The 23,646-nt window shown below is 44.4% G+C and overlaps 1 protein-coding gene across 6 annotated transcripts in view; it reads left to right on the top strand.

Annotated features, from left to right (window-relative positions):
• SPHKAP (SPHK1 interactor, AKAP domain containing) overlaps window positions 1-21,815 on the top strand; it is a 329,639-nt gene extending 307,824 nt beyond the window's left edge. For 5 of the 6 annotated variants that reach the window (XM_068280530.1, XM_068280531.1, XM_068280529.1 and 2 more), the window contains 5 exons: window positions 3,687-3,869; window positions 10,417-10,506; window positions 11,888-11,937; window positions 14,796-14,980; window positions 18,829-21,815. In XM_068280530.1, coding sequence (XP_068136631.1) covers window positions 3,687-3,869; window positions 10,417-10,506; window positions 11,888-11,937; window positions 14,796-14,980; window positions 18,829-18,972 — 652 coding nt within the window. In that variant the 3' untranslated portion in view covers window positions 18,973-21,815. The remainder of the gene's footprint in view (window positions 1-3,686; window positions 3,870-10,416; window positions 10,507-11,887; window positions 11,938-14,795; window positions 14,981-18,828) is intronic. The other variant, XM_068280532.1, reaches the window with a different exon arrangement.
• The last annotated feature ends 1,831 nt before the right edge of the window (window positions 21,816-23,646 follow it).

Here is a 23,646-nt window from a genome sequence, read left to right as displayed (position 1 = left end):
AATGTGAGCGCCCGCTAGTGCCAGAGATTGGGGTGCCACCATAGATGCCCATTCAAATATCGACATTGAGGGGAAATGTGTGTTCACGGCACCCCATAGATATTTAGGGGTTGACCCAGCCCACAATGTAAAGTAATGCTACGAATAGCGGGCGGCGCCCTAATTTCCCCTCAATGCTGATAATGTTAAATGGGCCCCTATGGCGGCATTTGCAGGTTTTTTTAGATGGGAGAGACAGTTACGATTAGCCATGTATATGTGTGTGTGTGTTTGGGGGGAGGGGGAGGTTAAGGTTAGCCGTGGGAGGAGGGAGTTTCAGGGTGAATTTATAGAGTCCGATCAAAAAGCTCTCTGTAGCATCCCTGTCTGCTGTCCTTCCCTGTCTGCTGTCCTTCCCCATGGTGCAGCCAGCTGACTTCACAGAAGCACGGGGAAGTTCCACTAAGAGTGAGGCGGGGAGGATGCAGCGAGCACTGCTTCTGCCTGCGTGTGCTCTGCAAGTCCCCTATGAGTGTCTCTGCATCCATCCATCCCTCCACCCTGCTTTGCTGTGCTGCCAGTTTATAATAGTAAAAATCCCGCAGTTCCAGGGATGCTATAGTTAATGTGCAGAGTAACACATCCCCCTTCTTCTAAATATTTGGTAGCACAGACCCCCATTAGTCTCCGGGCCTCCTTGTGACTGCAGGAGTCGCAGGGGTTATAGTTACACCAGTGAGTGTTATGTTTACTTTTTGTAAAATATTGGCATGCATTACTGATATTTTACTATCGTTCTTTAAACCGTAACAATAGAAATTGTAATATTAAAATGTATATATATTCTATTATCAGATTTCCTGGGCACCGATTTTGATGTACGCCTTTACAGTGTTTTGCTTTCTCATCTCAAAAAGTGAGGAAATATGTTTTTATTGCTTTTTTTCGCTCCCTGTCACTGGGAACATTGAGGTTCATACTAAAGCCATGGAGGTAACAAGAATAAAATGTGCAAAGACAGCTCCACAGTGGGGATGCACAGAGCTGTAAAAACTCATCCAAAGTTCTACCTCCTTCCAAAACAAATATTAAAATACATTTTTTGAGCTCAGTTTGTTTGGGTACTTGCATATTATCCCGTCTAGAAAGTTTGGCAGCTTTTTGTTAAAGTTCTGTTAGCTCCCCCAGGATGATCTGACCATTTTTGGAAAGCTGTAAGTCCCGGCTTTCTCTTGCACCGGGTGGTGAGCCAGTATGATGTTCAGTTCCCAAGTTACGTGGTTTTGAAGTAGGGGTGTCGCCTGAACTTGGCTGCAAAAAGTCCAATTACAGAAGTACAGGACGAGCCCGACATGATGATAAGCAGCACACCCGGTAAGTCTTCTTATTCCTTCGCAGCATAAATCTGTGTCTTCTCAACTTCTGCCAAGTGCCCTGGTTTTCTCAGTACAGATGAAGGAGCAGCGCAGCTATGCACCCTCGTCTCCTCTCTGTCTTACTGGCATGGGCAGGAGACTCAATTCCACTGTGCTCTCTCCAGCAAAGTGAAGGGGACACCCATCCCCCAAACCCCCCCAACTTGGGAATGGGGCATCCCATTGAATTGGGACCCAATGCAAAGGAAAGCCGGGACTTTCAGCTTTCCAAAAACTGGTTAGATCTGGCTAGTGGATCAAACAAAACTTTAAAGAGAAACTCCGACCAAAAATTGAACTTTATCCCAATCAGTAGCTGATACCCCCTTTTACATGAGAAATCTATTCCTTTTCACAAACAGACTATCAGGGGGCGCTGTATGACTGATGTTGTGGTGAAACTGCCAAAAACCATGCAGCAGCTACATCACCTGCCAAAAGTAAAATGTTCACTGGAGTTCCTCTTTAACAAAAAGCTGCCAAACTTTCTAGATGGAATAATACGCAAGTACCTATGTTTGCTCTCAGTCATAGTGCTGCATTGTAATTTTTTTTTGTATGCATTCATAGTTTAATTTGTTCAGTAGCACACACATTACACCCTGGTAGTTCTAGAATTTTTTTTATTCTCAGACAGCATGGAGTACACACCTTCAATTCTGACTAGCCAATCACTGAACAATTTTGCCACCTTCATGTAGTATGAGTTTTTACCTACACAATCTGCTCATAGTATTCAATATCTGTTGGCTCTCATAACACCTGGAGGTGGTAGAATTGGTCAATCACTATCAAAATTGAAGCTTCGTACTGGGCTTAAAGGAATGTTTAAGTGACATATGACATGATGAGATGGACATGTGTATGTACAGTTCATAGCACACAACCAAATATGATGTGATGCTTTTCTTCTTTCTCTGCCTGAAAGAGTTAATGTTCTACTATGCAACTGACAGGTTTTCTCTAGTCAGGACACAGTCAGACTACTGATAAGAAATTACAGCCATAAAGTACTTTGCTCTAGGAAGCCCAGTTCTCTGCCAGGAGAGGATAGATAAAAAGCTTAATCCTACTAATATTATAGATGGGAAAGTTCAGATGTTAGGATGTTTGAATGTTTGTTACTCGATCACCCAAAAATGGCTGAACGGATTTGAATGAAATTTGGCACAAAGTACATTACCTGGAATAACATATAGGATACTTTTTATCCCCATAACCAAAAAGTGGGCGGAGACAAATGCAATTTTCACTTGGAAATTGTAAACTGCAGCCATTCTTACACTGTTAAAGGTAGGGTTCTCAAACTTTGCACAGTTGGTTACTGGGTGACTGGAATTCATATTCAGAAAGTGGGAGGAGCCTACAAAAGCCAATCAAAATTCACCTATTGATTTTCAAGGCAAAATATTTAATTGCTGCTGTTATTGCATTGTTAATGGTACAAGCCTCGAACCTGGTACAGTTGGTCATTGGGTGACGGGTTCAGATTCAGAAAAGTGTGTGAAGCCCCAAACAGCCAATTAGATTTGTTTAATTTCAATGCAAATTATTGATGCCAAAGACTGCAAAGCTCACAAACTAGGTCATTGAGTAATTGTGTGTTAGGATTAGAAAAAGTTAGCAGATCCAACACCAGCCAAATACATACCTGGGCAACGCCGGGCCATCAGCTAGTAGTTCATATATTTGAGCACTCTGAGACAGAATGTTACGTTCAGCTGAGACAAAAAACAGTAAATCTGCTTTTTTAAGTTTTTTTTAAAAAATGGGGTATTTTAATGTAGGAGGATAGATACAATTGTTAATCTCATCAACTCGTTATCAATTAAAGTGTACCTGAGGTGGTAAAGAAAAAAAATGATACATACCTGAGGCTTCCTCCAGCCCCCTCCAGGCTGATCGCCCTGGAAAATCCTCCAATGGGGCCAGTCAGTGCAGGCACAGTCTGGCCGCATGCGCTCCCGCATTGCCAGGGAGTGGTTTGTCCCTGCCCGGTAGAACTGTACAAGCACAGAACACTACCAGCGGCGGAAGCACAACGAGGCACGCGGGCGCGCATGCACAGTACGTCCCGGACCGGAGGACTTTTCGGAGCCAATTGTATCCAAGTGGTGCAGATGGATATCGAGGGAGCGATCAGCCTGGAGCGGGCTGGAGGAAGCCCCAGGTAAGTATAACTTTTCTCCTGCCCGATCTCAGGTTTACTTTAAGTATCACTTTAAACTGGAATAACTAGGCAATGGTTGAACTCCTCTAAGGACTTTTTTTTTAAACATTTTTATACAACAGGGTTTCCCAGACAAGAAGCTCGCAGATCTCTGAGCCGGGTCCGGAGAGGAGAGCGAGGCCGGAGCTCCGCACACCTCTCAGCAGTAGTGAGGACAGCACAGGCAGCTGGTCTCAGCTTGCTAATGAGGAGGAAAACCCAGAGGATACCAGCAGCTTCCTGCAGCTGAGCGAACAGTCCACCAGGTATTGGGCTTTGCGTAGGTTGTAAAGATTAGCATCAAACATCAGTAGCTTTTTCACAAAACCCCCAATAAAATCGCTGCACATGGCAATTTTATCTGTGTTTACGCCGACCGTGGCTGGATAGTGTAGTGTGACACAGGAGGCCTGGGATCGAATCTTGGCTCTTCCTGTTCAGTAAGCTGCACCTATTCAATAAGGAGTCCTTGGGGTAGACTCACTGCTACTGCCTACTGAGTGCTCTCTAGTGGCTGCAGCTCAAGCGCTTTGAGTCTGCCAGGAGAAAAGCGCAATAGAACTGTTATTGTTCTTGTCTTGACGTAACGTGTGTTGCATGCATAGAATAATACAACCCATAAACTATTGTTTCATGAATCAACCCCAATATTTTATTGCTAGTGTGTTTTATGCGTCTTTTCTGCAGCTTTTCATGTACAGTAATTGCAGCCAAAATGCACTTTTGGCCGGCAGCCAGAGGGTGAACTGCCTGACCAGTGCACAGTTCAGCCTCCCGGGGAAAGAGGCCTTAAATTGCCATCTCGGCACTTTGCGATAAATAAGTGTGTTTTGGTTTGCAGTTTTGGCACTCTGTCTCTAAGACATTCGACAATTTTATGCCCCTTTCATACTTACCACATTTTAGTGCATCGCACTACTCTCCCATGTGACACCCACGAAGCAGCTCATCACAGTGGCCATTAGTCTCTGAGACTGGTCACAAAACCCGAGGTACGATGCAATGCTTTCAATGATGCTGAGGTGATGCAGACTCTGCTATGCTACCACTCGGCATGCAATTGCACTGAAGTCAATGGGCTTGATTCACTAAAGCGTGCTAAGTGTTAGCACGCCAGTGAAAAGCTACTTAGCACGTGTAAACTGGCCTTGCACGCGCTAATGTTTGCGCACGCAAAGTTTCACGCTTCGGACGTAAAGTATTGCGCGCAATGCTTCGCGTGCAAAATCAGCCGCTTTGCGTGCTAAATAGCATGATGAGCATACTTTGAATGGGAAGCGGCTGGTTTGCACACGAACGGAGCGTATGGCAGAGCGCCATTCGCGCGCACCGCGTTATGCGGTGCGCAATAAAATAGCACGTGATCAGTAACAGCTTTGCGGTGCAAACTACTTAGCACCCTAGTTTGCACGTGCAAAGCTTTTAGGCGTGCTATGTTAGCATGCTTTAGTGAATCAAGCCCAATGGCACCCCAACAATCTATTTGATTGAAGTGGTGCAGCGTGCATGTGTCAATCGTTCAGATGGTAAGCTATGTCTCAAGAAAATGGGGAACAGCCTTGTGGGGGAGGGGGGTGCACAGGTTAACATTTTGCTTAGGGACTCATTTACACCAGAAATCACAAAACACAATCGCATGGCCAGGTTCTATCTGGAAAATCTGTCAATATTATTTTTGTGCACACACGGGGCTTGATCCACAAAGCAGTGATAACTGTTATCACGATGTGAAAACTGCTTTGCACAAAATTTAGCAAGAAAACGCTTATCTCGCACAAAAAAGTGTTCAGCACGTGAATTTTTGCAAGCAATAACCGTATTTCGCATGAAAACGCAAAGCCCATTTTCACAGCCATGATAATAGTTATCACTGTTTTGTGAATCAATCCCCATGAATTGATGCCACCTTTGTAGATTAGTCCCAGTGAGTCAGCATGAAAATCAACCATAAGAGGAAATGTGTCTCTATCCAAGCCCTGCCCTGTTATTGTGAATGTTAGAACATTTACATGAATAATTACAAATCTAAAGAGGGGGCTTCTGAGAAAAAAAGGAGGTGGGAAATTGCAGGTGGAGGTGTGATGTCTGTATGTCATATGATATTTCAGTACAATATTTATCACACACATTTTGTTTCAGTAAAATACACATTTTTCTTCCAAGTGCCCAGGAGCACTCACAGTGGCTTAAATGCAGAAAAGTGTGCCTAGGTCCTCACCCCAGTACCAAGGGGTCACAACATAGAATCTCGCCAAAGGACCGGCACCACTCGATGTATTTCGTAGCTCTTTATAACTTTATTGGCATCAATCTGATAGCAACGACAGACGCTGTTTCGGCCCACATGGGCCTTTATCGAGTTGCACAGGATCATCAAATGACATCATCAAAACTACACATATATATATAGTCAAAAGCAATTACCCATGAATCCTCCATCAGCCAATCACCGACACCCTATAACAGAGGACCTGATGGAAGACTCATGCCAAAAATACACCACCAATAAAAACACAATGTTCAAATTTGAATCTCACCACTCAGAGATCAAGAGGAGTTCCCACAATAACATGTAACTGCTGCAACGGTCCCTAATAGGCAGAGTGACGTCATGATCACATGACAAATCACATGCCTAATCAGCTGACCGGCACCGAACGGAGCGCAACGCGTACAAAAAGCCGCATCGCCGCAACAAAAAAAAACGCATGAGGGGCGGTATTACGGACAGTTGCGGGGCACTGCTATGGGTTCTAACGTGGCCTCCTCTTATGCAAATCTATTTATGGGGTTATACGAGGAGACTTTCGTCTACCTAAATCCCCTCTTTCGTAAACATGCGCTTTGTTGGTGGCGTTACATCGACGATGCGTTTTGCATTTGGAGGGGGCCATGTGGTACCTTGGATGATTTTATCCTTCTAGTCCATCAGCAGGATTCATGGGTAATTGCTTTTGACTATATATATGTGCAGTTTTGATGTTGTCAACTTGATAAAGGCCCATGTGGGCCGAAACAGCGTCTGTCGTTGCTATCATATTGATGCCAATAAAGTTATAAAGAGCTACTAAATACATCGAGTGGTGCTGGTCCTTTGGCGAGATTCAGTAAAATACACATTTGCTTTCTGCTATGTTAAACACAGACTCTCTGACCTTTTGAACAAGCATTAGGTAAAGCCTCAGACCTTAGAGACAAAGATCATCTCTAATCAAAGCCCGATCAGAGTAATTACAGAAACTCCAACAAGATAATCCAAATGGACAATGTCCATGTTTATTTTTCCATCAGATTGTTGTTTGATGTCATTATTTCTTCCATCCTCATAATGCCTAATGCTGGGAATACACCACAAGTTTTTTCAGCAGATAGATGGTCCGATAGATAATTTCCGACATGTCCGATCTTATTTCAGTTTTTCTGATCGATTTCTCATAGAAGTGAATGTAAATTGATAAGAAAAGATTTTAAAAAATTGATCGGAGAATCGATCGAAAATAAGATCGGACAGTAAATCGACTGAAAAAATGTCCTCATGTATTCCCAGCAGTATCACGGATTGAAGAAATGCACAACCCCAAAAGGTATTCACTGATTTGCCAAGGCAAGCTCAATCACCACTTCAGCAAGTTCTGAAAAAGAAGTGTAGCCGGCACCATCAATAGCTCTTTTACTTTTATTCAAAAGATTATCATAAGCTACAAAGGTAGTGACATTTCAGAGCGTTGGACATGCTCCTTTCTCAAGCCATGACAGTCTCAAAATGCTCTAGTTACAATCTCGTTTATACAGTATACCACATCACATATTCAAAAACACCAACACAGGCTTTCAAAACTTATGAGCCAATCCCCGTCCGTTATGTCAAAAGTGGACCTGATGGGGAACTTATCTTAGCGACCACGGAGTAACAGCTCACGGAGTAACAGCTGCCTATTTCTGTCACCTCCTCATTTCAAAATAGGGACACTGTCAATAATTTGACAGCGTAGCTGACTGACAGTGTGTTTACTATGTGCGAAATGACAGGCAACTGGTTGGTCCATGAGACGTCAAATTATTGACAGTGTCCCTATTTTGAAATGAGGAGGTGACAGAAACAGGCAACTGAAGCATACTGTATTCGTACACTAAATACCATAGAGCCCCGTGGTATGAACCGTGAATATGACCTTACACCTTTTATCTAATATCGTTTATGGTTGTTCTCTGTAGGTCTCTATGAATTATAACTCTCAATGTATGTATTTATATATGGTGGCATTAGAATGCACTATACATATTACAGTACTCTATTGAAGGTGCCTATCTCTCTTTTTGCAGCACCGTGGTCCCTGCCTGTGGATTTGTGCCCATTCCTGACATCCGCACTGCTTCAGCCTCTTTGTTTTCATCTCTATGGCAACGCAGCTAGTTTGGCGCCACTGTTGCCATGCAGGGATTCGTAAGGCCGGCTGATTGGTGGAGATTCCACGTGATCAACCGGCATACACGGTGACGTACTCGTCCCGTCTCTTAGGAGGTGCACGGAGATGTCCGTATGCGTCCTTTCCACCTCCCTGGTAACGTCTATGACGTTACAGCGCCGCCCCGTCAGGTAGTTCCCCATCTGCTCCGCCGTTCCAGTGGGAGGTGACACCACTCCTGACGCGGTGTAGAGGCTGAACCGAGGCCAGTGCGGTGGTGGGGCGGGGCACATTGCATAGGTGAGTCTTTCTCTCTATTGGTCTACACATGCTAAGATAAGTTCCCCATCAGGTCCGCTTTTGACATAATGGACGGGGATTGGCTCAGAAGTTTTGAATGCCTGTGATTGGTGTTTTTGAATATGTGATGTGGTATGCTGGTGCCACAGCAAGGGACAGACTCAAACTTCAGAGAGTTATCAACTTCGCGGAGAAGATCATAGGGTCACCCCTGCCACCACTGGACCTCCTGTACACCTCAAGACTGTGGTCCAGGGCAAATAAGATAGTGAATGACCCCTCACCCCCTGGCTGGAACCACTTCAATCGGCTTCCCCTAGGCCGTCGCTTCCGCAACATCCCCACTAGAACCACCAGGCACAGGAACACCTTCTTCCCTCAAGCTGTCCTGCACCTGAACTCTCGATCTCTCTCATGCGGTGCCCCCCAAGCTCCTGCTCTGGCCACTCCCGCCTCGTGGCATAGCTGATTTGCATCTTTTTTTGTACTTGTGTATCTGTATGCCTAACAGCAGCCTTCTTAGCAGATTTTTGTCTTTCTCAGTATCGTGTATCTGTATGTCTAACAGCCGCTTGTAAATCGTTGATTTTGCCATGCCGTGTATACCACAAATAATTCTGGGTGCGACACCTGTCACACTCGGCGAATAAAAGAGATTCTGATTCTGATATAAACGAGATTGTAACTAGAGCATTTTGAGACTGTCATGGCTTGAGAAAGGAGCATGTGCAACGCTCCGAAACGTCGCTACCTTTGCATCTTATGACAGTCTTTTGAATAAAAGTAAAAGAGCAATCGATGGTGCCAGCTACAGTTCTTTTTCATGTATTCCCAGCAGGAATACATGATGGTACCGTTCCACCTGGTTAATAAGGGCAAAGTGCTGTTTTCAGTATTTATGCTTGCTGTTGCTAAGGAAAGATTCAGGTCCTTTTGTTCATGATTTGAGAGAGCTTCCCAAGCACCCCAAAAGCAGCGCACTTTCTCTGTGTTGTCTAACTTGGATTGAAACCCTTTGTTGTGTAATTTAATGATTTCTTAATGGGTTTGCATCTTTTTCAAAGCCATGACTCCAGCATACCTCAGAGGATTATGGGAAAGGGGAAAAGTGTGGGCATTCTGTATCTCATTATACCAACAATCTTGTAAAAAAAAAGTTTCGATCCCGCACAGCGCATGTGGATTCTGTTACGTGTAAAAGGGACTTTAAAGCAGTAGGATAAACCATACTATGCCAGGGGAAAAAAACACATATATAAATAGACAAATACTTGGGGCTTGATTCACAAAACGGCGCTACCTGTTAGCACACTGTGAAAAGTGCTTTGCGTGAAATTTTGCACGATAACCGTTTTTTTTCACGCTAAAATGCGCGCAAAGCCGTGCTAACAGCCGTGCTAACAGTTAGCACCGTTTTGTGAATCAAGCCCTTGATCTACTTACATAACACATGTATTGTACTGTCCACGTTTTGATTTCAGTGAATGTTATATAGTAAATGAAGAGAATTCTGTTCCTGGTGGGGGCCATGTCTTTTGCCCACAGTTTAGGCTAAATCCTGATGTCATTTCTGCCCTTTACTTTTTTCTTTTCTCCTCCAATCACTGAGTCACCTCAGCCTTGCTTGTAAACACAAGTGAGCAGGGGATCGTGTTTCAGATAAGCAGCTGGCAGGGAAATAAAGGGAAGAGGAGGAATATATTATAGATAAAAAGAACCCCCAGCATGCAACTGTTTGGCACTGACTACTAAAGGACCAGTGCTACTTAAGTATGTGATGACTCCAAATCATAACAGCAGAAAAAGTTTTGAATGCAGGATTAGCATCTTTATGACTTAATACACTCAGACCAGTTGCTGTTGAAATGTGAGTTTTATGGTGACAATACCGCTTTAAGTGAGCATTAAGGGGCCCCATCAAAGTTCTGCTGGGGCCCCCATGATGTTAAGTTACGCCCCTGGACATAGCATTGTTATTGATGAGGTGAGGAGGAGATTCTTCTGTCACGGGTTTAGTAGGATGTTTGTTATTGCTAAAGCCTGTTGCCTTTATTACCCATGTGACTCCACCACACCACAGACCCCAACATCTCTCCTCTCTCAACAGTAATGGCAACTGCAGTACGACGAGCAGTGTCGGCGTTGTGGACCTGGATGCTTTTCTGGAGGTGATTTCACCTGAAGTTGCACCTGAAATGTGAGTACATCTAATGAACATTCCATAAAAATACAGCTTTGTCTTACTGCGCCATCTTGATACCCCTCCCAATAAGAAATGAAGGGCTTGTTGATAGTCACAACATGGATAAACAGAAGGCTCTCTCCCCTGCTGAGCTCAGGGAGACAATTTGGGTGATGGATTTGTTGCCATAATGCTCATGCAAACCTTCCTAAAAGGCAATTATTTTAATTCTGGGTGCCAAATACAGCAAGTGCTGCACTGGCATTTAAAATAGGTTTCACTCATCAGTGAATAAAAATATAAGGAAATGTTAATATAGTTGTAGTCTGTCCTTAGTACATGGCTGCAGAAAAAGAGTAACAGTCTTTTGATGTTTAACCAGCTTAGAAGATCACCTCCTACCAGGTCACACAGCAACTGAAACACAAATGTAGAGTGAGGCCTCTTTTACACTATATGCTGAAAAAAAGCCATAGGGAAACATGGACATTACTTTGTAAATCAGTTGTCCTTTCTGTTATAACTGAGAGCAACTGATATAATTTAAAAATGCCCCTAAAGGTCCTTTTACACTATATCAGTTGCTGTCGGTTGTAACTGAAAGGACAACTGATGAGCAGTCCAGTTTTTCTATGGCCTCTTTTACAGGTGATGCTCGAAAAATTAGATATACAATATCCTCACTGCTCTAAATCCACCGTCTGTCACTACACCGAATACTAACCTTCCATTACGCCCAACAATAACTATCAATTGTGTGTCCTTTACTGTTCTGCTCACTTCTGTCACAGCCCTATCAGGGTCGCTTGAGTGGTCACTACCGTTGCACAATACCTTGACAAATTGGGCCGAAACACCCCTGCTGCTTTATAGCGGCAATTAACATTGCAGGTTATCCTACTGCAGAGTGGACACAAATTGCTGAATCAAAAGTAAGCGCTTTGCTTCCAGCTTATGAAGCGCATCCATGACAACTTGGCAAACACCACATGTCGGGGCATATTCACAAAAGGCCAGTAAAGTTGCCATGCGCACACAACGCACAGCAATCTTAGTGGTGTTTACGCAACTGACGTGGTGGTTGGGCAAGTAGCACAGTGACCTATGCGTTAGGTTACACGGGTCGTGCTAATTGCGCAACAGGTGCAACCAATTGTCAGAAGTACCAGTAAAATTCATACATAAAATCACACTATGTATGTTGACTTCGTATTCTAAAGACAAACAGAGCATAAAAGAAATGTTTAAATGTAGTGTTGCTCTTCCCTAACTAGTTAGAAGTCTGTATGAATTGACTTTATTCTCAGTATCCCAGCTCTAATTACCTACAAGTAGAAGACTAAATATTTCTACAGAGAGACACTTTAATCTATGTATTTATTTATTTTTTCTCAAGAAAACCAGAAGAGAAGGTGGTCACCAAAGACGTGCAGGAAAATCCTGATGGTAAGAACTCAGAGAAACATAGGGCCATGTTCACCAAAGGCTGGTAAAATGACCTTGCACACACAAGGGTACAGTCATTTGCCAGTATGTATGCAACTGATAGAGCACACCTTGCACATGTAGAGTAACCCTCTTTACCTAGGCAACATGATTTGCCTAGACATGAACATTGAGTCAATGGATTCATAGGATGCTTGCATTGGAAATAATGGATGCATAGTATTCTGGAAGGAAAGCGATGGGATGGAGGAAAAGGAAATTTCTTTCACAAGGAAAGTACATTTAAAAATCAGCCATAATTCCACTTGAAATTGAACTTCACATGTTCAAAAATACAGAGGTGAGTTTCAGGTTGCTGGATTCCAGTTGTCAAGGGGTCCTCTCCCACAAAAACATGTCTCTCCATAGACTTAAACTGAACAGGAGATGAGTGGGCAGGCTAGCTTTACCTACTTACACAACCCCAAGAGCCACATGCCACAAGTACCAATGCAACTTCCAATAAGTTGGCTCTTTGGCACTCTTCCATTCAGCTGAATGGGCTTGTAGCTGAGTGGCCAGTGTAGACATGCCCTCTTCCAATCAAAGGAAGGAGATGCCGAGTGTGCTCTCCAAAGGGAGAGGCTTCACCATGCAGCAGCCTCACCAACACCTCTGTGACTAAGCAAGGAGCCATAGGTCAGGGGTTTTATTGATAAAGGGGAGTGGAGAGAGACTTCTTAAACTGTCCCCAAGGTGAACCTCAGGTACAAAAAGACATACTTGCCTATGAAGAGAGAAGCCTCTGCATCCTATAGAGGCTTCCCATGCTGTCCTCTGATTGCCCCATTGTCAAAGAATTCTGACATGGGCCACGTTCCTTTACAGATACAAGCGCAGTAAGCTGGAGCTACTTGTGCACGAGCTGCTCCCTGCTACTGCACAGACGTTGCTGTGCTCGCACAGGTGCAGTATGTCCATACTTGTGCCAGAAGAGGAGCACGGCCCAGATGTTTATTACCACAAGCTCTTGACAGAATTATTCAACAGTGGAGTCCTGGGCAATGGTGGAGGTCCAGAGCAGGGGAGCCTCTAGGCATAGGCAGTACAGGCCATTGCCTGGAGTGCCATTGGTCCTGGGGGTGCCATGTTGCTGGATTAAGCCATGCCCCTGGGCGGAGCCCCACCCCAGACTAAGCCCTGCCCCCACGGATGTTGTATTACTTGCTTCTAATGCATCTGCTTAGCATACGTTGCAGGCAGCTGCCACAGTGTCCCTCTGGGCCTTGTACACCCTCCCCCCCACCACCTTTGTGCCTCCTTCTGTCCCTTTTGTGCCTCCTTCTGTCTCCTTGTGCCATGTCTGACCCCCTGTTTGTCCTTCTGTCTCCCTTTATGCCCCCTTTCTCCCTTTTGTGCCTCCTTCTGTCTTCAAGACACACCAATGGGATTGGCTTACAGTGGTCACACGGTCAGGAGCCAATGAAATCGGCTCCTGACCAGCTCCCACAGCTCTGCCATCATATACAGTAGATGGCAGAGCAAGTGAACTGGGGCGGGAGAAAGCAACACAATCATTGTAGCTGCTTGTATGTGCAGTTTCCGAAGCAGCAAAATCTACGTCCTGTCAAAGCCGCAGTGCCACCTGCAGGACGTAGATTCGTACTGCTTCAGTCCGGAAGCAGTTAATATCTAACGCACAATCTGCATGCTAGTCCTGGGACATAAAACACATGCTCCTCTTATGAACATAATGACCATTCAAGACACAGAACATTTATATCGCGCTTTTCTCCTGGTGGACTCAAAGGATGCGCCCTATAGGCTCCTACTGAACAGGAAGAGCCGAGATTTTAACCAGGTCTCCTGTGTCAGAGGCAGAGCCAGTACACTATCCAGCCAGCACAGCCAATGACTGTCTGACCAAAAAAGCTGCATACTGGATCCATTCAATGGCAGCTTCTGTCAGACTGAATGACTCATGAAGGCAAGCGCTTCTGTGTTGGACTTGTAGCAAGTTTGCTCTAGGGCATGAACTGCGGACACAGTGAAAGTGCTATCTGGAATTGAATTTGCTGTGTGATCAGCTACTTGGCTGGAAGTGCGGAAGCATGAAATTGCTTACAGCAGAATATGAACGTTCATCGGTAACTTAAAATGAGCATTTCATATTCCTCTGACTTATACTTGCATACATTCACCTTTAAAATGTTCTGCTTCTAACCCAGAAATATGGCGACAGTTACACCCTGCTGCTTCCTCTTTGATGTATTTATGATCACTTCTCCCAGCAAAGACATCTGCATGTTTGCAACATGTACAACTGAACATTTGCATCAAAGAAAGGTGTGAAATCATGGCTGCTTACATTCTCCGTATCCCCAGCATAGCAATTATAGCAACATAAATGCCAAAGTAAACGGCATGTACCAGCTTCACATAGCCACCAAACAGCAATCCACATCAAAACGCAAAGACCTTGTATTTTATGAAAGCAGCTGAGAACAAGGGGACATCAGTATGTTCTGTCCCTGACCCATATCAAAATACGCTACATCCATAGAAGGTGTCCTGGCAGAATACAACATCTAAGCTCAGGGAGAGAGATAAAAAGGTCAATAGCTCATGTATTTGGAGTCTGGGACAGAGCTCAGGGAGAGAGATAAAAAGGTCAATCAATAGTTAATGGAGTCTGGGACACTTAATAAGCTGCCACTGATTAGAGACAGTAAAACATTCAAACTACTTTGTAAATGTTTGAAAAAAAAACATGGAATACTTTAACCACTTCACCACTGAGGGGTTTTAAACTGCTCTTCACTGTTCTTTAGAAAATCACTCCCAATCTCTGATTAATTGGAGCTCTATCTTTCTTGCAGAATGTACATCTGGGTTATCGGTTGGCACTGCCAGCTGCCACCGGGAGGTCTCAGTCTTGAACATTGGCCTGGATTCTGATAGCTTTGACTTTGAGCTCCGCACGACCCTGCAGTGGATAGCGGCATCAGAGCTGGGAGTCCCCACTGTCTACTTCAGAAACTCTCAGGAAAGCCGGATACAAAAGGTACATCGGTCAAGTTGATTTTATTTATTTATTTATTGTATTTATAAAGCGCCAACATGTTACGCAGCTCTGTTACACAATACATTTTGGTTTTTTTTAAGTAAATGTGAATGTTTGCATTATTGTTAACCATGTTGTGTCTTTCCATCAGTCTTGTCTTCTTTAACCACCCTGGTGTTCTATTAAGATCGCCAGGGCGGCTGCGGGAGGGTTTTTTTTAAATAAAAAAAAAACTATTACATGCAGCCAACTGAAAGTTGGCTGCATGAAAGCCCACTAGAGGGCGCTCCTGAAGCGTAATTTCAATCACCTCCGGCGATCAGAATTAACAAGGAAGGCTGCAATGAGCAGCCTTCCTTGTTTTGCTTACCTCGTCGCCATGGCAACAAGCGGAGTGACGTCAGCCGACGTCCTGATGTCAGCCGCCTCCGATCCAGCCCTTCGCGCTGGCCGGAACTATTTGTTCCGGCTGCGCTGGGCTCCGGCAGCTGGGGGGACCCTCTTTCGCCGCAGCGCGGCGGCGATCAGGTAGCACACGCGGCTGGCAAAGTGCCGGCTGCGTGTGCTCCTTTTTATTTCATCAAAATCGGCCCAGCAGGGCCTGAGCGGCAGCCTCCGGCGGTAATGGACAAGCTGAGCTCGTCCATACCGCCAGGATGGTTTTAAGGCAAACCTAAACTGAAAATAAACATATGAGATAACTAATTGCATGTGTTTTACTAAAGACTCATACACACGCTTGACTAAAGTTGGCTGTGGTGGCCGATAACGACTGCCTCAGCCAATAACCAGGTGTGTGTACAGTGGCTTGTGACCCACCCAACCCACAAGTGATCCGCCTGGTAGATCAACTCATCCCCCTTCCCCCCGTGAAGGCTGATCCTATTGTCTACGCTGCTCCCTCCCTGCATAGCAACACAGCACATTGTCAGCTACACAGCTAACCAGCGTCTGTGCAGCCTGGCTAAGGGATGTCGCCCAAGTGGATCGGGTCCCAATCCCCGATGGGCGACATCTATCAAATGTGTATACACACCTTCAGATACATCTCTCCTGGGGCTTGATTCACAAAAGTGTGCTAAGTGTTAGCAGGCCAGTGAAAAGCCTGTTAGCACATGCAAACTGCCTCTTCACACGCTAATATGCGGTTGAGTTTGTGCTAAGTAGCGTGATAAGCATACTTTGCATGCGAACAGAACGTAGCGCCGTTCGCGCGCACCGCTTAAAGCCTTACGCGCGCTAAAATATCACGCGAACAGCATCAGATTTGCAGTGCGAACTACTTAGCACCCTAGTTTGCACGTGCAAAGCTTTTAGGCGTGATAACGGAGTTATCACGCTTTTGTGAATGAAGCCCCTGGAGTCTCACATTATTTTTGATTTAAAGGCTAAAATACTAATGTGGAATGTAAATAGGAGCCATGTCAGTGCCAACAAAGAGAGTAATAATTACCTTTGAACGTTTCAGCACAATCTTGATATCAGGGTTTTTGTTATGTCAGGTTTTGGCTGTTATTTATTTTCATGTGTGTCATACCGCTGGATCCTGCCTCCTCTTCCCTAGCGCTGTCAGCATCCTCATCTCCACTGGTCTCTGCACCTCACCACAGGAACAGGCCCTCTAAGCCCCCGGGCTCCTACCTCCATGGTAGGGGATCATGGGGGCTATTGTTATGCATGATACCATCCTCATACAAGCCAGTAGGCAGTGGGATAGCATAAGGGGACCGCACCAGGGCACCTGGACCAGAAGGACCCACTAGGGGCCCTCCTTCAATGGTTGCATTAGCTCTTCATTAGTGATACACTGGTAATGAGCACCTTTGATATTCAGTAATGAACCGTTCCCTCCCCTGCTCTCTGACACTGCAGCTGTCCTTGGCAGGTTTTGGTGTCCATATTAATGGTTTTGTATACAGTGCTTGAGGGGGCCAATGTAAAGCTCACACTGGGAGCCATATGTCCTTGGCTACTCCACTGCCCATAGGCACCCCAACCTTACCACCATAATGTCGCAGCTGATCAGGAGGGGGAGTTTGGGGGCAACTGCAGGAAACCCCAGCAACTGGCATGTTCTTCTGCGTGGGTTTCTTCCTGGTACTCCAGTTTCCTCACACATGTCAAAACTTACATATAGGTTAACATGTCTCCCCCCCAAAAAATAGTTGTTAGACTACAATAGGACCATAGGACCATAAGACGGTAACTGGTCATAATAGGGTTTTAGACTGTGAGCTCCTTTGGGGGACAGTTAGTGTATTTAGGCATGAGCTCAGCAAAGCTCCAACACTCAGAGGCATAGTTAGCATTTTCACCACCCATTGACAGAGAGCTTTAGCACCCCCTCTGGCCATGCATAAGAATGTGGGCATTGTCATAGGTGGAGCCAATTATACATATTGATGTCGAGGGAAGGGAATAAATGCATCCCTAATACTGCTATGTGGGAGGAGGAGGCAGGGGACATAGGTCAAGTAAGGCCCGCTTCACACTGCACAAAAAAAATGAAGTTTAGTGGAACGAAAGAGAACGGAAGTATAGGGAGTGTACGATAATTCCGGATCGAACGGATCTGTCACGGGTGTACTGAACAGTTGAACATGAAACCACATAGACGACATACTGACTATTATAGTTAATAAACTGTTGGATTGGGAACATGTGATTGCTAGAAAATTCATTTAAGCGGTTGAGAAAACATATTTACTTAAAGGGATACTGTAGGGGTTCGGGGGAAAATGAGTTGAAGTTACCCAGGGCTTCTAATGGACCCCGTGTCCGCGCAGCCACTCACTGATGCTCTGGCCCCGCCTCCGGTTCACTTCTGGAATTTCAGACTTTAAAGTCTGAAAACCACTGCGCCTGCGTTGCTGTGTCCTCGCTCCCGCTGATGTCACCAGGAGCGTACTGTGCAGTCACAGACCATACTGGGCCTGCGCCGTGCGCTCCTGGTGCCATCAGAAGGAGCGAGGACACGGTAACGCAGGTGCAGTGGTTTTCAGACTTTAAAGTCTGAAATTCCAGAAGTGAACCAGAGGTGGGGCCGGAGCATCGGTGAGTGGCTGCGCGGGCACAGGATGTCTGTGGGGGACCATTAGAAGACCCGGGTAACTTCAACTCATTTTCCCGACCCCCCTACAGTGTCCTTTTAAGTCTGTGCATAAGCTGAACTCTGAGGCCTCTTTCACAGTGCGACGTTAAAGTCGCACGCTGGAAAATGTTTCAACGCAGACTAACGCACAGCAATACTTAGTCTGTGCAACATTTCCAGTGCACACATTGCGTTTGTGTGTAGTGTTATTAGAAAGTGCTGCATGCTGTGCATTATACCCATAATTAGCTGCGATAGACTGTTTGCACATGCTCAGTAATGAAGCATACATTCATTGCCTGTATATTCTACTGTATGCGACGATAACGGGGCATTAAATTGCGTTGCGACTGTTTTGGGGCGTGCATTGTAATTTGCGTTGTGACCTTAATGTCGCATCAAAACACAGCGTCCTACTGTAAAAGAGGCCTCACTATCAAATAATGCCCTTACTGGTGATTGTGAATGGCATACAAATTTGCATGCCAATTTATGCAGCTTGAAAATGGACCAGTCAAATTCCACCTTGGCAGGCATTGATTGTTCACAAGTTGCATAAATTTGCATACAAAATTAGCATGCTGCTGCATAAACGTGGAATTATGTGCATGTCATTGACCTTTCCTAGCCCTAATCTTACCTTTTTCTGATCTGTGCCACCCCCATAAATTAGATTGTGCCCTCTCCTGGGCAAGGTACTCCTACTCAACTCAAGCTAATGAATAGTGCTTCTGAAAATATTTCTTTTCATTTTCAGTTTTTGGCAGTTACCCGGCTGGTTCAGTCAAAGTCTTGGAAAGTTGGAGATATCTTCAGTGCCCTCATCCTTCATTGCAAGATCCAGGAACAGGGGAGCGAAGTGGTACCCAGTTTCTTTGACTGGCTCCTGGAACTGGGATAGTTTATTTCACTGCAGCTGCAGGAACAGTTCTCATATATACGGCCGTGTGCCTGGACACCCCACCTTCTGTGCAACGCAAACTGGATACAATTAATTTTGTACTGTAACGGAGAAAGGATGGATAGATGGATAGATTGTATATTTAGAATGTATTAGACACAGTTTGTTTTTTAGGCACGTGGGCCTTGCTTAATATTTTTCTAGTATGTATAAAAATGTATGTATGTACATATGTAGGTCAGCAGCTGTTTGAAATGGCGGTTTGGTTAAACCGTGTGCATATTTCTAAGATCTGTACAAAGGGATCAGTGAACGAGGTATTGGAATTAGCACACAGAGCTACAAGAGGAGACGCATGTGTTGCCCCCATAATTACTGTAAGTAAAATGATAATCGATCTAACATTTCCATGCTCACTGTAAGCAGCTATGTGTGTTTGAATGTAGCATTTAGAAGAAACAAAAATCACATTCTATTACTTATGGGTTCTGTGTGTTCCTCCAACTCACATGGTGGCCATCAGAATCTATAAACATGATTTTGAGCCCCATGTAAGGTGTATATCTTGGGCTGCCAGGCAGGGTGAAATGCTGAGCCTTCTACCATGGGCCACATTCTGCAGTGATAATTGGACTCCCCGAGGGCAGCTTTGCCGGAGCAACCTCTGTATCTTCTATATAACGCTGGGCGGATGTGGCGGACACAAGGCATCCTAGATCCATCATCATAGCTGCATCCTTTGTGTGTGTCAGTCTTGTGCTGCACTCTGCTTGTGCTATCATATAGCTACCTAATCCATTATACTTTTAATATTGTTTTTAAAATTAAACCTTGAAAGTGATATTTGAGGCTTATTTTTAATCTAAGCTGGCATTTGACTGTAGAGGCTGGCATTTGACTGAGCATGCCGTGATCAGGGGTTACTGGCTACTTAAAGGACAATCGAGGTGACATGTGACATGATGAGATGGACATGTGTATTTACAGTGCTAAGCACACACATAACTAGGCTGTGTTAGTTTTTTTCCCTTTCTATGCCTGAAAAAGTTAAAAATCAGGTATGCAAGTAACAGTTTCTGACTGGATCAGACTATAACATAACCCTCACTAATAAGTAATTACAGCCATAAAACACTTTCCTGGCAGTAAATGGCTTGAGAGCAGGAAAGAGATAAAAATGGTCAATAGTTCATAGATTTTTAGCTCTGGCATACTTCAATGAATGTCATTGAGCAGAGGCAATAAAACAGTAAAAACTAGATTTAAATATAAATTAAAACTGAGGATTTCTAAATAAAGTAATTTTTAGGAGAAGGAGGATAGATACTATTGCTTATCTCATCAGTTTATTTTCACCTCAGATGTCCTCTAAGGTTCGCAGCAGTTCCACGCTTGGATGTGTTGTCAGATGAATAAATTCTGTGAGAAAAAGGAATGCAATTTTATTTTTAATTTTTGCTGCCGTTTTGTTAGATGTGCCCAGAAAGTAGATGCTCTCCCTTTTATCTCACCAGTCAGTTTGCTATTCCCTAGCATATTGCTATTGTATGTCCTTCAGGGGTGGAACTATTGGGGAGCAGCAGGGGCCCAGAGCTGTGTGGAGGGCCCGACTACTAACCTCTGCCTCCAATACAGGAGACCCTCCTCCAGATCAGGTGTTTATATGGTTACACTTATTATGGTGAGGGTGGGGCGATGATCATGATTGGCATTCTTATTTTATCACCCTTGTAGGATTTCGCCACCCCTCCCGTAAAGGTCACCATGGGAAGCGGTGTGAACATTGGGGGGGCCCTATCAAAGTGTTGCTGGGGGGCCCCATAATTTGCTATGCCACAAAATAACCTGTGGCAGGATCCTGGCCTCCACCCCCTTCTCCTTTTGCCATATGGATAGGCATGCTGCTTGTGTTGAATGCTTCTCTGTTCCAGAGGTTGCCAGGCCATGCTCTCCACAGGCAACAGTTATCCTACTTGTGTACCGTAGCTAAAATGCCTGTTTAAAAAAGAAAAAATAATGAATCGTGTGGCCTCAAGCTTTTCAACTGAATGAGATAACTGCAGGCTGTGTGGTAGGGCCACTGCTGCTCAGCTTGCACTATCGTGTCACACAGAGAGCTCACTCAAAAATCTACAAATGTTCCAGTCTGGCTGCAGGTGTCTGAGGTGCAGAGAGTGGCTGCTGAGAAGGCTCCTGATGACTAGAGAAGGACAATCAGATTCAGATAACTGCTTGCATGCAAATTGTATAGAACTTGGAAATGTGATTTTATGTGTCTTAAAATCGCACAGCAAGTTCCTTCTTCCCGCATACTGTATGCAAATCGCATGCAATGCTAGCCTATGGGAAATCAAAAATGCATGCATTTAGATGCGATTTTCGGAAATCAAAGGGTGAGGGGAATCATTTTTATAGCGCCAGCATCTTCTGTGGTGATGTGTAATAAAGAATACAAACTATAGACCATAACAAGACAATGGGGTGCAGATAGTGGGCAATTGAACCAATCTATTGATGGCAGCTGCCAGAGCTACAAAATGGCAGCTGCCACCGAGTAAGCTCTAGGGCCTGTTCAACACTAAAGATAGTCAATGGAATGCAAATAATATCGATTTGCGAGCAAATTTCATGCACCTTGAAACTGGACCAGTTAGATTCTCTTCGGCTAGAAACCCACTAGGAGAGCTTTTCTGAGCGGTTTGTGATTTGAAAAGCTCTAGCTAATGTAATGCTATGGGTGTGATCCCACTTGAGTGATGTGATTTTATAAAAATCCCCCATAGCATTGCATTACCAAGAGCTTTTTTTAAATCACTCACGCTTACAAAGCGCTCCCAGTGGGTTTCTGGCCTTCCTGCTAAAAATGATTAGTCCAGTTTCAAACTGCATGCAATGTGTTGACCATCTGTGTTCAGTACGTTTCCTGTGGGTGTGGGACACGCACGCAAAATTGCATAAAATGAAAGTCTATGGGCTGCAGTGCAAAACACCGCTATCTGCATTGTGTATGCCCTTTTTTAAAACGCATAACATGTAGCTTACTTCTGCATACTGTAGGCTAATCGGATGGGATCTGCATACAAGGCTTTCCTATGGGGAAAAAAGAAAACCTTTACAAAATAAATACTGTATTTTTCTTCATTGAAAAGGGGAGAATATAAAAAAGCAAAATATAAACGCATGAAAAATGCAAACATACACAAATACACACAACCAAAATCGAAAAATGCACAGAAAAGCACAAGAAAGAAAATAGGCTACGAGCCGAATAAATTGGCAGCAGCCGTCTACACATCTGAAACCTGTAGGTGACCGATTTCTATCAATAATATCACACTGGTTCAGGCATTCTAAGAAAAGAACAAAGCATATCAAATGTAAGCTTTTGCCTTTTTGTCTTCGGAGTCTTTCTGTCAGTATTGTATGACTATTAAGTGTTATGTTGGACTTTCTGTTCAATTTAAAGGATGTCTGAAGGGTAAATAAAAAAAATAAGAAAAAGATACCTAAGGAGAGGGAAGGCTCTGGGTCCTATAGAGGCTTCCCAGTCACCTCACGGTCCCCTCGTTCACCCGCAGGCTCCCGTTAGCAGTGTACGACGTTGGGCTGGCTTCGGGAGTCTTCGGAGCCCGAGTGCTTCCGAAGACGGGCAGTGCCATACTGCGTGCGCATGAGCGTCCTCTCTCGCACATGCGCAGTACAGAGCCACTGGTCTTCAGGAGCCCAAGTGCTTCCAAAGACTTACGTGGCGGGAAATTCAGACGGAGGGGTGTGCGGGGGAACGAGGACTCCATGAGGAGGCGGGGAAGGATCTATTGGACCCAGAGCCTTCCTTCTCTTTAGGCGAGTATCTTGTTTGTTTTTTTTTAAACTTCAGACTTGCTTCAACAAAGTCCTATTTCATTCAAACTCTCTTCAGATAACCATACAGTGTTTACTGCCAGAATACAGAACTAACCCATTCCGGTTCTTCTTCCTATTTATTTCCATAAAACTGTCATTTCCATTCTGGTCTGGCAGTATTTCTTTTGCAGCTCTTGCTGGTAAATGGAAGCACAGCCCTTATGTCTTGCTGCTACCCCTTCTGAAGTGTAAACAACGCAGACTATGATTAATAAATCAATGTTGTGTGAATCAATGTTGTGCATGGTTATTTTGGTGCCACACCCATAGGCCAGTATTAATGGCAGCTTTCTAAAATTAATGGGAAGTCCCAGGTTTAATTCCCAGCCTGGAGATCTATTTTTATGTTTATTTTTTTTATTGTCGAACTGCTGAAAAAAATATAATAAAATGTAATTTTTGTATATTCTGTTTAAAATATGTTGCTACGGTGCCTCTAAGTTCCTGGCTTCACACCATGAGATGGATCACTGTGCAGTGAGGCACCAGCGTGTTTGTAATACTAACAATAGATGGAATACTGCTGGCTGAGTTCACTCTTCTCTAATGGGCTTGTGTGCATTTGCTGGAAGGAAATATGTTAATCGTATGAAAAGACCTCCACAAAGGACAGGACCTGGCCAGCCACAACAAATGTTCCATATGACCGATCTATCACAGTTTGGATTACTTGTGTTGTAGGGCTACTCGCTTGAATAAACACATTATTAGTTAGTAATAAGCTAAAGTGTAAGCAGTGATGCACATCTTTTATTGTGAAGGCAGCCTGCA

Source organism: Hyperolius riggenbachi, chromosome 4, assembly GCF_040937935.1.
Source record: "Hyperolius riggenbachi isolate aHypRig1 chromosome 4, aHypRig1.pri, whole genome shotgun sequence".
Lineage (NCBI taxonomy): Eukaryota > Metazoa > Chordata > Amphibia > Anura > Hyperoliidae > Hyperolius > Hyperolius riggenbachi.
The sequence above is the reverse complement of the archived record's forward strand: the minus strand, read 5'-3'. Positions and strand labels throughout refer to the sequence as shown.